At 45.7% G+C, this 12,450-nt stretch overlaps 1 protein-coding gene across 1 annotated transcript; it reads right to left on the bottom strand.

Annotated features, from left to right (window-relative positions):
• Nucleotides 1-846: 846 nt before the first annotated feature.
• On the bottom strand, nucleotides 847-1,794 carry LOC115642138 (olfactory receptor 6C76). Its single transcript, XM_030545563.1, has one exon. The coding sequence runs from the start codon at nucleotides 1,792-1,794 to the stop codon at nucleotides 847-849; it is 948 nt and encodes a 315-aa protein (XP_030401423.1).
• Between the last annotated feature and the right edge of the window lie 10,656 nt (nucleotides 1,795-12,450).

The raw sequence follows: 12,450 nt of genomic DNA, 5'->3' as shown, positions 1-12,450 counted from the left end.
GACAAAGAGTTCTGTGGCATTTTATAGATTAACAGATGTATTGGAGCATAAGCTTTCATGGGTGAATACTCACATGCACCTAACGAAGTGAGTTTTCACCCACGAAAGCGTATGCTCCAATAGGTCTGTTAGTCTATAAGGTGCCACAGGACTCTTTGTTGCATATTTTGATGAGTTAGCTTGAGAGAGATAATGATGCACAGTCCATTTCATCGCACTGGCACAATATGTGTACCCCATAATCACTCCTACATAACTGTCATTTATTTCATTGTATTTACTATTTATTATTCATATTTCAGGATCAGCTAGGATCCCCAGTAATACACCAAGACAACATGGGCTAGATTCACAAAGGGACATAGATGTTCCAGTGCTGATCATTGAAGCAGCTGACTTTTAGTACCTAGAAATTCACAGGGATTCACAAAGCCTCAGTTTATACACCCGACTCCCTATACAATGAAAGGGGAAAGGTAGGCACCTAAAAATGAGATTGACAAAAGCCAGCATGCTCAGGGGTTCCTCATCTAGGCTAGCCAATGGGAGATTCCAGGGAGGTGCCTATCTGTCAGCTGCAAACACTTTCTTGGGGTAAGACACCAAAAGTGTTTTTTGCAAGAGGCCTGGGGAGTGAGAAGGATGCCTCATTCGTCACTCTTAGCTCAACCATTTGGGTACTCAACTAGAAGGCGAAAGATCCAGCTTCAATTTCCCCCTCTGCCTTAGGAGAAAAGGGATTTGAACAGGGAATTACCACTTCTTAGGAGAGTACTATAACTTAGAAGAGTACTATAACTATTACTCTTGTTTAATTTCCCCTTCTTTTCCCCTCACAAAACCCATTCAGAAGTTAATATGCTTCCTTGACAAGTTCATGCTTCTCTTCAAGGCTGCCCTCAGGGAATCTTTCATCTGCTGGTTCCTCATGCTGAAGATGAAGGGGCTCATGGGAGGGGTCACCACTGTGTTGAGCAGGGCCACCAGCTTGTTGAGCGAGATTTCGCTGCCCGAAGGCCGGACATACATGAAGATGCAGCTGCCATAGCCCATGGTGATGATGATGAAGTGGGAGGAGCAGGTGGAGAAAGCCTTGTTGCGTCCTGAGTGGGATGTTATCCTGAAGATGGTAGCAACAATACAAGTGTAGGACACTACCGTCAGGATCAAGAAGCCCAGCAGGATGGTGGAGGAGGTCATGAAACTCAGCAGCTCCACAAAGCTCGTGTCCACACAGGACAGCTTGACCAAGGCCAAGCTGTCGCAGAAGAAGTGGTCAATATGGTTGGCATTGCAGAAGGGCAGAGTGATGACCAGGATGGTGGGGATGATGGTGGCCAGGAACCCCGTTGCCCATGACCCCACCACAAGCTGGAAGCAGAGCTGAGCATTTATGACCATGGTGTAGTGCAGTGGGTTGCAGATGGCCACATAGCGGTCATAAGACATAACGGCCAGCAGGACAAACTCACTGCAGCCCAAAAGGAAGTAGAAGTAGCACTGAGTGATACAAGCCAGGTAGGAGATGGACCTGTCACCTGTCAGAAAGCTGGCAATCACCTTGGGTAGGACAGAAGATGTAATAAGGATCTCCAAACAGGAGAGGTTCCAGAGGAAGAAGTGCATGGGGCTGTGGAGGTGACGGTCTAAGAGGATGATGGCGATGATCATGATATTGCCAGACAAGATCAGCAAGTAAGAGGCCAAGAAGCCAACAGCAATGAGGCATTCCAGATGGCATGGGTAGAGGAAGCCAATGAGGATGAATTCGGTCACGGTGGTTTGGTTCCGCATGGCTACATTGGATCTATCTGTGAGGAGTAGAGGGAGGACAGAGGGAATAGAGAATAATGTGTCAGATGAACAGGAGAAAAGAAAAGTAGAAAAACAGAAGAGTAGAGAAGAGGAAAGAAAAGATCAGAAGAGAACATAAAAGGAAAAGGAAGAGAGATAAGGAGGAAAAATGATAAACTGTAGAGGAGGAAAGCAAGGGTGAAATAAGAAAAGTGAAGAAGACAAAAGAACAATACCTCAAATAAAAATTTACCCTGTGGGCAATGGGTGGGATGGGAAGAACAACAAGTAAATGTGAGCAGGGAAGGGAAGACAATGAGAAGAGGAAACAAATGGCAAACAGAAGAGGAAAGAAAAGTGGAGGAGAGAAAAGCCCCCAAAATAAAGAAGAGCAGAGCTGGGTGGAATTGTTTCCCTGGGCAAATTTATTACTTTTTGGGGTGTGTGGGGGAGAGAGTGGAAGAAAAAAGAAAAGTTTTCAGCTGAAAACTCTTCAAAATTTCTGGTTTTTATTTTCTTAATGAAAAGTCAAAAATTGTCCACAGAAAGCAGACACTTACCACAAAGGTTTTAGTTTAATTGAAAACGCATTAATTTTTTTTGTCAAAAAACAGGTTTGATAGAAATATTTGGACTAGCCTTAAAAATAAGGAAAGAAAAAAAAAGTAATAGGAGTAAGTGGGTGAGATTCTGTGGCTTGCGCTGTGCAGGAGGTCAGACTAGATGACCATAATGGTCCCTTCTGACCTTAAGTCTATGAGTCTAAAAGAAAGGAGAAGTAAAATTAAAATAAAGGAACAGAGAAAAGCAATAAAGGAAAGGAGAGGGTGAAAATGAAAGGAGAGAAATGAAGAAAGAGAATAAAAAGGAAAGGAGAAAACTATAGGAACCAAAAACAAAAGGGAAGGAAAGAAAAAAAGCAAAAAAGAAGAAAAGAAGATGAGTGAAAGAAAAGAAAGGAGAGAAAGGGAAAATGAAAATAAAAGAAAAAAGTTATCAAAACGAAGATAAAAGATATTTTTAAAAGGAAAGAGAAGAGGGAAAAGAAAAACAAGAAAAGGAAATAAATAAACAGAAAGGGGGGCAGAACAGCTACTCACGTTAGTCTAGGTCTGTGATGTTAGGAAGATACCATAAGGCCAAGCCGACTACACACAGATTGAGTCCTGTGCCTCAGTTATCACCAACTACTGTAAAACAAATTCTTGTAGAGTAATTTTTTAAATTCTAGTCCCTGCTCTTTTGGATTAAATAATAAAGTAGTTTATTCTGAACTTCTTCGGAGACTGAAAAGTAGTAATCATTCTGGTTTTTCCCTTCATGTCAAGCCGTGAGAAGCCCTCAAACAGCACCTGCAACATCAGGATCTTTTAACTTGTCCAGCGGGTATTGTCGCATCTAAGCGAATTCTACTTTCATATGTTGACTCTAGTTCTTCTGGTCTCACAATCTACTTGCCATTCTCTGTGAAGTAGGTCTGCCTCAATTGGGTGAGGCTGATTAGTTTTAATGATCACAGGTACCCTAGGGGATCCACTCACTGGAGAATCCCAGAGCCACTTTTTGAGATGTACATGGAAAGATAAAAAATCATGACACTTTCCAGGAAATTTTAACTAGGTTACCATCTGTGAACCCAACTACTGGTATCTTTCAGAATGTTTTAGCCTTTGCCCATATGTCATTGACTCACTTGTGATGGCAGAGACCTTTAAGGTGCAATTTCATTCATTTCATGTGCCTCCTACCATATAATTATTGTATTTCTTACACTTCTTTGGTACGCAGCATAGTCCAGTGGGTTATGCACTGGTCTGGGAAACAGGAGATGCTCACTTCTAATTATTTGTATTCCATTTGCTCAGGGCAGCTCCTTTAGCGCTAAGACCCAGATCCAGAAAAGCATTTAGGTGCCTAACTACTGCTGTGACAATTGGACCCATCATTTTTGCCTGCTTGGGAATTAACTATGGAAAGTTCACTAATAAATTTTATAAACAGGTTAAGTCTCAACCATTGCCTCAAATGAAATGGGATTGGAGGAATTTTAACAATAATAGCTCCAGCCCATCTCAACTAATTTCTTCACTTTCCCTCAAAGGACAGTTATTATCATCTTTGATGCCATCAAAGAGACTGACAGATGAGGGTGGTTGTTTTTTTTTTCCCTTCTAAAACTTTCTTCAGCTAAAGGGACAGGGAGTGAGGGATGTTGTTAATGTGAAAACCTTATTTAATACCTTACCTTTCAAATGCTTTAACTGTGCTTTCTTCTTTTCTTTATCTTTAATAAAAGGTTAAAAGGATTTTAATGGTGTGTTTGCCATGGGATTAAGCAGGCTGAGGCCTGTGTGTATCAAACCCTGAACCTTGTTTAACATTGTTTGATGTTGGACAGTGACAGGGTTATGGTAACACCTTTGACTTTTTGGGCCCACATATTCCATCTTAATTAACACAACACTACTACTTTAGACACCTACGTTCAAAATTTAGGCAGCACTGAGATCCTCCAAGCCCCCACTTGGCTGTTGCCTAACTCCGTAAGTGCCTTAATTCACTCAATGCCTAAAGTTTTGCTGCAAAAGTCCCCTAAGTGCTTATGTTTCTGCTTCTAGGCATGCACACTGCTGCCTCACTTGAGGTGCCTGGTTGCCTCTCAAGTCTGAGTCCCAGCTGGATCCTCAAACCAGGTGAACATAGGCATTGCTGCACTTCTTTCTCCTGTGGAACTTGATCTGGTAGGTGGGTTCTGAACATGCCGAAATCCACACAAAACAGTGGAGGGAGGAAGGAGGATTTCCCCCAAAACTAGACTAGGAGGGATTCAGTTTTTATTGGTGAATATTAATAAATGTCGATTTCACCAAACACCCACAAACCGACGAAAAAGTATTGCCATCGATAATCAAACCTGACAGATAGACAAAGTAAGAAAAATGCTACCTGAGAACTTATTACAGTTTGATTTAAGGATATTTACTTTGTATATTTTCACATGTGATGTTGACAATGTGTATTATAACATTTTGTAAAGCTTTAACTTTTTGAAAGTCAGCATCTACTGTCATTAAATAATTATTGTATGATCCTCTCCACCATAATTTCCTGCAACTGTGAAAATTTAAAAAGATAAACATTGTGGTGATGAGGGGAAGCTTAAAACCCCTGATTTTGCAAAACTCTGAAATCCTAAATCAATAAAAATTGGGGGGGAGCTTAAAAAAATCACTAATATTGCTCAAAATTACTTTTTTTTAAGAAATCAATTCTGCCAACTCGACTCATAACTTGTAACCCAGGGGTAACGACACACATGGGGGAGGAGGGATCCTATGTTCCTAACCTCTTGTTTCTGGTTTTTACTGGGTGGCCAAGGCCTAGATCCACAAACAAACTAAGGCATTGCAATGTGTGGCAACACCTCATTTTAAGACACCAAGACAGCCAGTGGAATCCACAAGGCCTGATTTAGGCACCCAGGCTCCCTATACAATGAATGGGAAGAGACAGGCACCTAAGAATGAGATCCACAAAAGCCATCATGCTAGGCAGGGAGATGCTTAAATTAGCCAAAGCCAGATGCTGATGAGAGGGATGTGTCTTAAGCCTGCCCTTCTCAGGGAGTTCAGCTCCTAAATCTGGGCTGGAGGTTGGCACCTAGCTTTGTTTGGGATTTTAAACTGTGAATCCTCTCTTGAAGTTAGGTAACGATGTCATTTTTGGCAAGACATGCCCGGGGGAGAAGAAGCAATGCTTTATACCTTTTAGCCCAATTGTTAAGACACTCACCTGAGACATAGAGACCCGGAGAGGGAATCTGAACCAGGGCATCTCATATCCCAGGTGAGCACCCTAACAATTGAGCTAAAGTTCCCCTGCTGTCCCCTGTGTGGAGCTGGGCTACTTCAGAGCACTCCTATTGGATCAGACCCTGCAGGTGAGATAGGCTAAGAATTGCCACTATGAATGACAATGAATAATCATTGGGCCAGGGACAAGATCATGAGGGTGACTCTAAAGCCTAGTGTTTTGAGCATTCACCTAGGATGTAGAAGAGCTGAGTTCATGTCTCTGTTTCTTATTTATGCATAGTGGAGCAGCTTCAACATCAAAGACTGAGAGATAGCCCTACACCAGACCATCCCATAATCCAATGGTTAGGGCTTTCTTTTGTAGTGTGGAAGACCCAGATTCACAGATCTTCTCCACATGAGGTACGGGGGGAACTGTTGGGTTTTCTATAGCACATTGTGGCCAACACACTTGGGACGGGTCAAACCTTTATTTGAATCAAAAGCATTTCGTGAGGTTAACAGCCACTGTTAAAGCAGTAGATAGTAACAGATAGGCAGAAAAAGGTTAGGACCAGTTACCTCTCTGAGGAAGCTGTATCAGGAACTCTGGGTGGAGAATTGGTTCTGGGTCATGGGAGGGGGAATCTCAGAGAACGGGGCCCAAGAGCGTTTGTGAGGTGGAGGGTTGTGAGAGGGGAGGAAAGGGATTAGGAGCTGGGGGTTTTGTTTGTGGGTCTGAGCTGTGTGAGGCAGAGGGAAGGAGACAGCCAGGGACTAGAGTAAGAACATTCAGAGGGTGGAGGATGCGGCAGAGGTTGGAGTCAAAGGGCCTGAATCTCCTCTCTCTGAAACCAGACATACGCCACTGTAACACCATGGACTTACCTTGAGATGAATGACTGGGAAATCAGCCCTATTGACTCCAGTGGAGTTACTCCTGATTTACACCAGGATGAGTGAGAGGGAAATCAGTTGATTACAGTGAAGTATTTCTAACTTTTTTTACCGTTGGTACATTTGGGTGCTGATTTATTGTGCACAGCTAGAAATCAAACCGGGGCTCAGATCCTCACACCGGGGACTCCAAAGCTCAGTAGAGTTTAGTCCACCTACTCTCCCTCTGGGGAAATAAAGTGACAGCGTTATCAACCACAGTGTTTAGTTCTCAGTTAGGCATCAGCCTTTGAAGTGGTTGGAGTCACGCCAAACAGATTGCACTGTGAATGTGCATGGTGAAAGGAGGAGCTGGTTGAAAGCTGTTTCTGACTTGCAGCCCCATAGCTGCTGAAAGGAGAATGTTCTGGCCAAGGAACCTAGGCTGGAGAACGTCCTATCAGAGGAATACCATCTCCTTTTATGACTGCCTGGCTCAGTCTTACTCCTATTTCCTGCTGGGCATTTAAGAGAATGTCTTCTTGGCCATGATGTCCTGCGATCAATATGTGGCCATATGTTACCCACTGAACTATAGCACCATCATGAATAGAAAGGTCTGCGTCTGGTTGGTGATGGGATCATGGACGCAGGGATTCTTCTGCATCTTGGTCCTTACCATGATCAAACTTGAATTGCTCTGCTGTGGCCCCAACGTCATCAATCATTTCTTCTGCTACCATTCCCACTTGTTATACTTCGCCTATGTCATCCGGCTGGTGGAATTCATCGACTTCATCATCTCACTGTCTGTGTTACTAGGCTCCCGGCTGCTGCTGGTCATCTCCTACATGTATATTATCTGCACCATCATCCGTATCACATCTACCAAGGGCAGGGGGAAAGCTTTCTCCACCTGTGCATCTCATTTCACTGTGGTTACCCTTGGCTACAGCACCTCCATCTTTATATCAGGCCTTCGCAAGTCCCCTCTTTGTTGGCTTGTCTCTTTGTTGGCGGTCTGGTAGAGAGAGAAAACCAGATGTGGTTTTGTCCAGTATCACGGACTAGGGAGGCATTCAAGGTCACACTGGTGGATGGGCCACAGCTTTCCCAGAAGTACCAGAATGTCCGGTATTCTGGGAATGCATCAGTGGCCAACCTAGTTGAGGGCAGAGTTGGGAAACATTTATCCAAGCCATTGTCAAATTGTTTAACTCAGCTAAAAACATAGCAGCATCTGTCAATGGGAGGGAAATGATTGAGATACACCCAGAAAATCATGCCAGGTTATCCGCACCATATGCTGGAGAGGAAAGTGAACCCCCTCAAGGTCCCTGCCAATCAGACCAAGGGGAAAATTCCTTCCCGACCACCACATGATGATAAGTTAGACCCTGATCAGGTTGGCAAGAACCAGCCAGCCAAACACCCAAGAGAGAGAGATAATGTCTCAGTGCCACCTCAGAGACCTGGCACATCCCACCTAATGTTCCATCTCCAGCTAGGGCTGCCCCGATGCTTCAGAGATTGAAAAAAAAACAACTCCCAGAATACACTGGGTGGGGGGGAGAATCCCTTCCTGATAAGACATATGCTGCAAGTGAGACCCATGGCTGCTGAGCCCTGCCCTCCACCATCACAAGCAGTCCCGTCATACAATCTCACTCAGACATGTGTTCAGCTCTCTCTTAAAATGAATTTGGTCACTTGCCCTCCCAGAACTTCTATTTGGAGGCTGCTCCAGAACCTCGCCTCACTGGTGGATAGAAACCTCCCTGTAATTTCTAGACAGTCTCTCCATCACTCACACGACCAAACGTACATGTAAGCCAGGCTGACACAGTCTGGCTCTTTGTCCCCCTTTAATGGTTAGGCCACATATGGTGGTTTATAAGACAGTGGGCCCAGTCGCTAGCTGGTGACAATGGATATACAGCTCCATTGGAAGCAGTAGCTCAGATCCACAGATGTTGCAAATTGCTTTACATCCACCAAAGCCACTGGAATTACATGGATGTATTGAGGATCTACCCCAAATGTCTTCTCTCCCCTACCCCAGTCTTACACCAGTCTGACTCCTCATGTTCCAATGAAGCCACTCTTGATTTATACATACAAGCAAAACAACTCCAATCATTGTTTTCAGTGGCCATGGAACGGGCGCTAGTGGCCAAGCAGTGTAACAGGTATTGTTTTCACACAGAATGAAAGTCTGATTCCTTTTGCGCACACTATTTACACTCATTTAACTCAACAACTGGACCAGATTTTCTATTGGTGAAAGTCACCCCAGCAGCAGTGATATCAGCGGAATTAATCTGGATTTGCACTGGTGCAACTGAGATCAGAATGAGACCCGGTTGTGTGCAAGCTGTTTGGTCATGGAAATAACCTACATTAATGAACAAATACTACATAAGCAAACTTTTATTAGATAAAGAGAGAAAATTAATTCTTGGTGAATTACCTTCACCCAGTCAGTCAACTCAGGGCAGCTTTCATCTCCTTGTTCCTCATGCCGTAGATAATTGGATTCATGATTGGTGGCAATATAGAATACAGAACAGCCATCACAAGATCCAGAGCAGATGGGGAGCTTTAGGTGGGTTTCAGGTAGGCAAAGACACCAGGGCAAACAAAAAAGGAGACCACAGTGAGATGAGGAAGGCAGGTGGAGAAGGCTTTATACCGGCCCTGCTCAGAGGGGATTCTGAGCACTGATTTGAAGATCTGAACATACGACACAATGATAAAAATAAAGCAGCCTAAGAATAAACATATACTAAAGGCAATAACCCCAACTTCACTCATATATGAGTCAGAGCAGGTGAGCTTGAATAGCTGGGGGATTTCACAGAAGAACTGATCCACCATGTTGCCTCCACAGAAGGTCAATGCAAATGTGTTCCCAGTGTGTAGCACAGAGTAGAGAATCCCACTGATCCAAGCACCGGCTTTCATTTGGACACAAGCTCTGCTGTTCACCATTGCATCATAGTGCAGTGGTTGGCAGATGGCAACATCTCGGTCATATGCCATGATGGTAAGAAGGGCAAAATCCTCTCCCAGTAAGAAGAGGAGGAAAAAGACTTGGGCAACATATCCAGCATAGGATATGGCCTTGGTGTTCATGAGGGAGTTGGCCATGGATTTGGGGACAATGACTGAGATGGAGCCAAGGTCTACAATGGACAGATTAATCAGGAAGTAGTACATGGGGGTGTGAAGGTGGCTTTCAAGGGCTACAACCATGATGACAAGAAGATTCCCCACCAGGGATGTCAGATAAATCACTAGAAACACCACAAAGTGCAAAATCTGCAGCTCCCGAACATCAGAGAATCCCAGGAGAAGGAACTCGGTCACGGTGGTTTGGTTGGACATTTTCTTTCTCAGGACATGTCTCAGGATGTCTTAGGAGGGAAGGACAAGACCAAGGGCCAGAATTAGATTAATAAAATAACTCTTCATTTGTGAAATCCATCTTAATTTCCTTGAGTCAGACACTTTGCTTGTGAAGATTGGTGTAATATGGGAATGAGGATGCGGAAAACAGCCCCACTGACTTTAATGGAGTTACTCCTGATTTACACTGGGGTGAGAGAAAGTAGAATCATCTTAATGGACTCCAATGCAGTTACTCCTAATTTACACCAGGGTGATGGAGAGAAGAAATAGGAGCAATTGCTTTCGAGGTATTTGTATAGCTCTGTCACCCAGAGGTGGGCAATCTCTGGATAATAGTGTTGCTATCCTTAGTTTACCAAGGGAAATTGGGGGGCTGCCTGGCCAGATTCTGCTGTGAGGGGCATTGCTGCAAATATGGGGTAATTTCACTACATGCCATGGAATTACTCCCACTTTATACTGCTCTAAACTGGAGCAGCATCTCACATGGAGGTGACCCAACCCAGTCATAATTACACGGTAAACTTGAGTTAAGAATACAGCCCAAGACCTCTGGTGTCCCGTCCCTTGTTCTAGCCAGATTTCTAAGCTCACTGTGAGAGACAGACATTCCAGCTCCCCTCCTTCTTCTCTTACCACTCATCTAAACTCCCTCCCAGAGCTTGGAAGAGAACCCAGGAGTCCTGACTCCCTGTTCACCCCCTGCACTAACCCAGTAAATCAACAGGCCAGGAGTTCTGGCTCTACCCACTGGACTCAACTCGCTCCCAGAGCTGGGAACACAAGTGACAAGTCATGACTCCCAGTCCCCTCCTCTAACCACTGCATCAGACTGTATCTCAGTCTCTGTCCCAGTGACTCTCCATTGCCATCAGCAATGACTGCCAAGAGTGACAATGGAGAGTCATTGGGCTAACGAACGCTAGTGAGAATGATTCTCCAGCGTGGTACTTGGGGCATTCACCTGTTGTCTGGAAGAGTTCAAGTCCCTGCTCCAGTGACTATTTAATTATTTATACAATGAAGCAGCTTCAACAGAAGAGACTGAGACAGTCTCATTTCAGAACAGCCCATAGCCTAGAAGCTCAGGCACCCCCCTGTAAAGTGGGAATTCAAACCCCTTCTCATCATCAGTCAGAGGGAGGAATTGAACCTGAGTTTGTCACAAGCCAGCATAGTGCCCTAACCACTTAGCTTCAAGTTATGAGGGATGCCTGCTCCAGAGTCCTTATGAGAGACAGAAATAGAACACCCCTCCACTCCCCGTTCTGGTTCCGCCTGTCTGCAAACTGTACTGAAGATTTGAGGGCACCAAAAAGCAGTGGCCAAACTGTCTGGGATGCTCACCCAGCGCTGTGGCTTTGATCAGCTCCGGGAGGCCGTGAAGTGATGTCATTCCTCCTCCGGCCGCCGGGGTCACTGCGCTGCTCCCTGCTGCTCTGGCTCTTCTCCAGCCCCTCCCCAACCCCGCTCAGCCCTGCCCCACTCCTCTGAGCTCTGCAGCAGGGCTGGACCTGCACGCACAGAGACTCGGCCCCAGCCACGCCCCCGGAGTGTGCCGGGGGGTGGTTGCCCCCTGCCCTCAAAGCCAGCCCCACCCTCCCACAGAGGCCAGCCCTCCTCCCCCATGGAGCCTGCGTAGGGCCCCAGGATTAACTAGGGACGGCTCTGGTACCCGCCACCCTGCCTGCAATCAGCCCCCACTGCACCCTGTGCCCTGCCTCCAGCCAGCCCCACACCCCCTGTCTCCAGCCAGCCCCTGATGCACCTCCCCACCCTTCTTCCAGCCACCCCAGACCTCCTGCCTTGCCCACAGCCAGTCCCGCACTCCCTGTCTCCAGCAAACCCCTGCTGCACCCCCTTGCCCTGCCCCCAGCCAGCCCCGCACCCCCTGCCCTGCCTCCAGCCCTGCACCCCCATCTCCAGCCAACCCCTGCTGCACCCCCTGCACTCACAGCAGCCTGCTCTGCAACCTCTGCCTCCAGCCAATCCTTGCCACACTCCTCCCCTGCCTCCAGCCAGCCTCTCATCTCCTTGTCTCCAGCCGACCCCTGCCACACACCTCTTGCCTGAAGCCAGCCAGCCCCACACCCTATCAGGTTATTCATTTATTTTCATTAAATATGTAGACTAAATAATAAAATTAATAAATTTTCAAGTCAAAGATGTATTAATTCTAATGAATAATGCCATATTATGCAGTGCTCATGTTTGAATGTTTATAATCAATACTATGGGGGGAAGTTTCACCTAGGGCGCAAAGTATCCTTGCACTGGCCCTGGAGCCACCATGTTCACTGTTGGACAATATACCCACCACCTGTGCATCTGGGACAAAATGGGACAAATGCAGGAGTTTCAGTTTGTTGGAACATATTTCTGGTAGAGGAGGTATCTAGGAAGCTGTGCAGAAGCTGTTCTGCAGGGGTGAGCATGGTGAGTTGAGGTGGATGGCCACTCATTTGGTTTTAAACTAGATAATCCCTTTTCATGTGGCTTGTCCCCTGTCTGGTACTGAGAGAAAACCAGATATGGTTTTCTCCAGTATCACGGGCTAGGGAGGCATGCATGGTCA

Source organism: Gopherus evgoodei, unplaced genomic scaffold (genome assembly GCF_007399415.2).
Source record: "Gopherus evgoodei ecotype Sinaloan lineage unplaced genomic scaffold, rGopEvg1_v1.p scaffold_385_arrow_ctg1, whole genome shotgun sequence".
Lineage (NCBI taxonomy): Eukaryota > Metazoa > Chordata > Testudines > Testudinidae > Gopherus > Gopherus evgoodei.
This window is presented reverse-complemented; position numbering and strand designations above follow the sequence as displayed.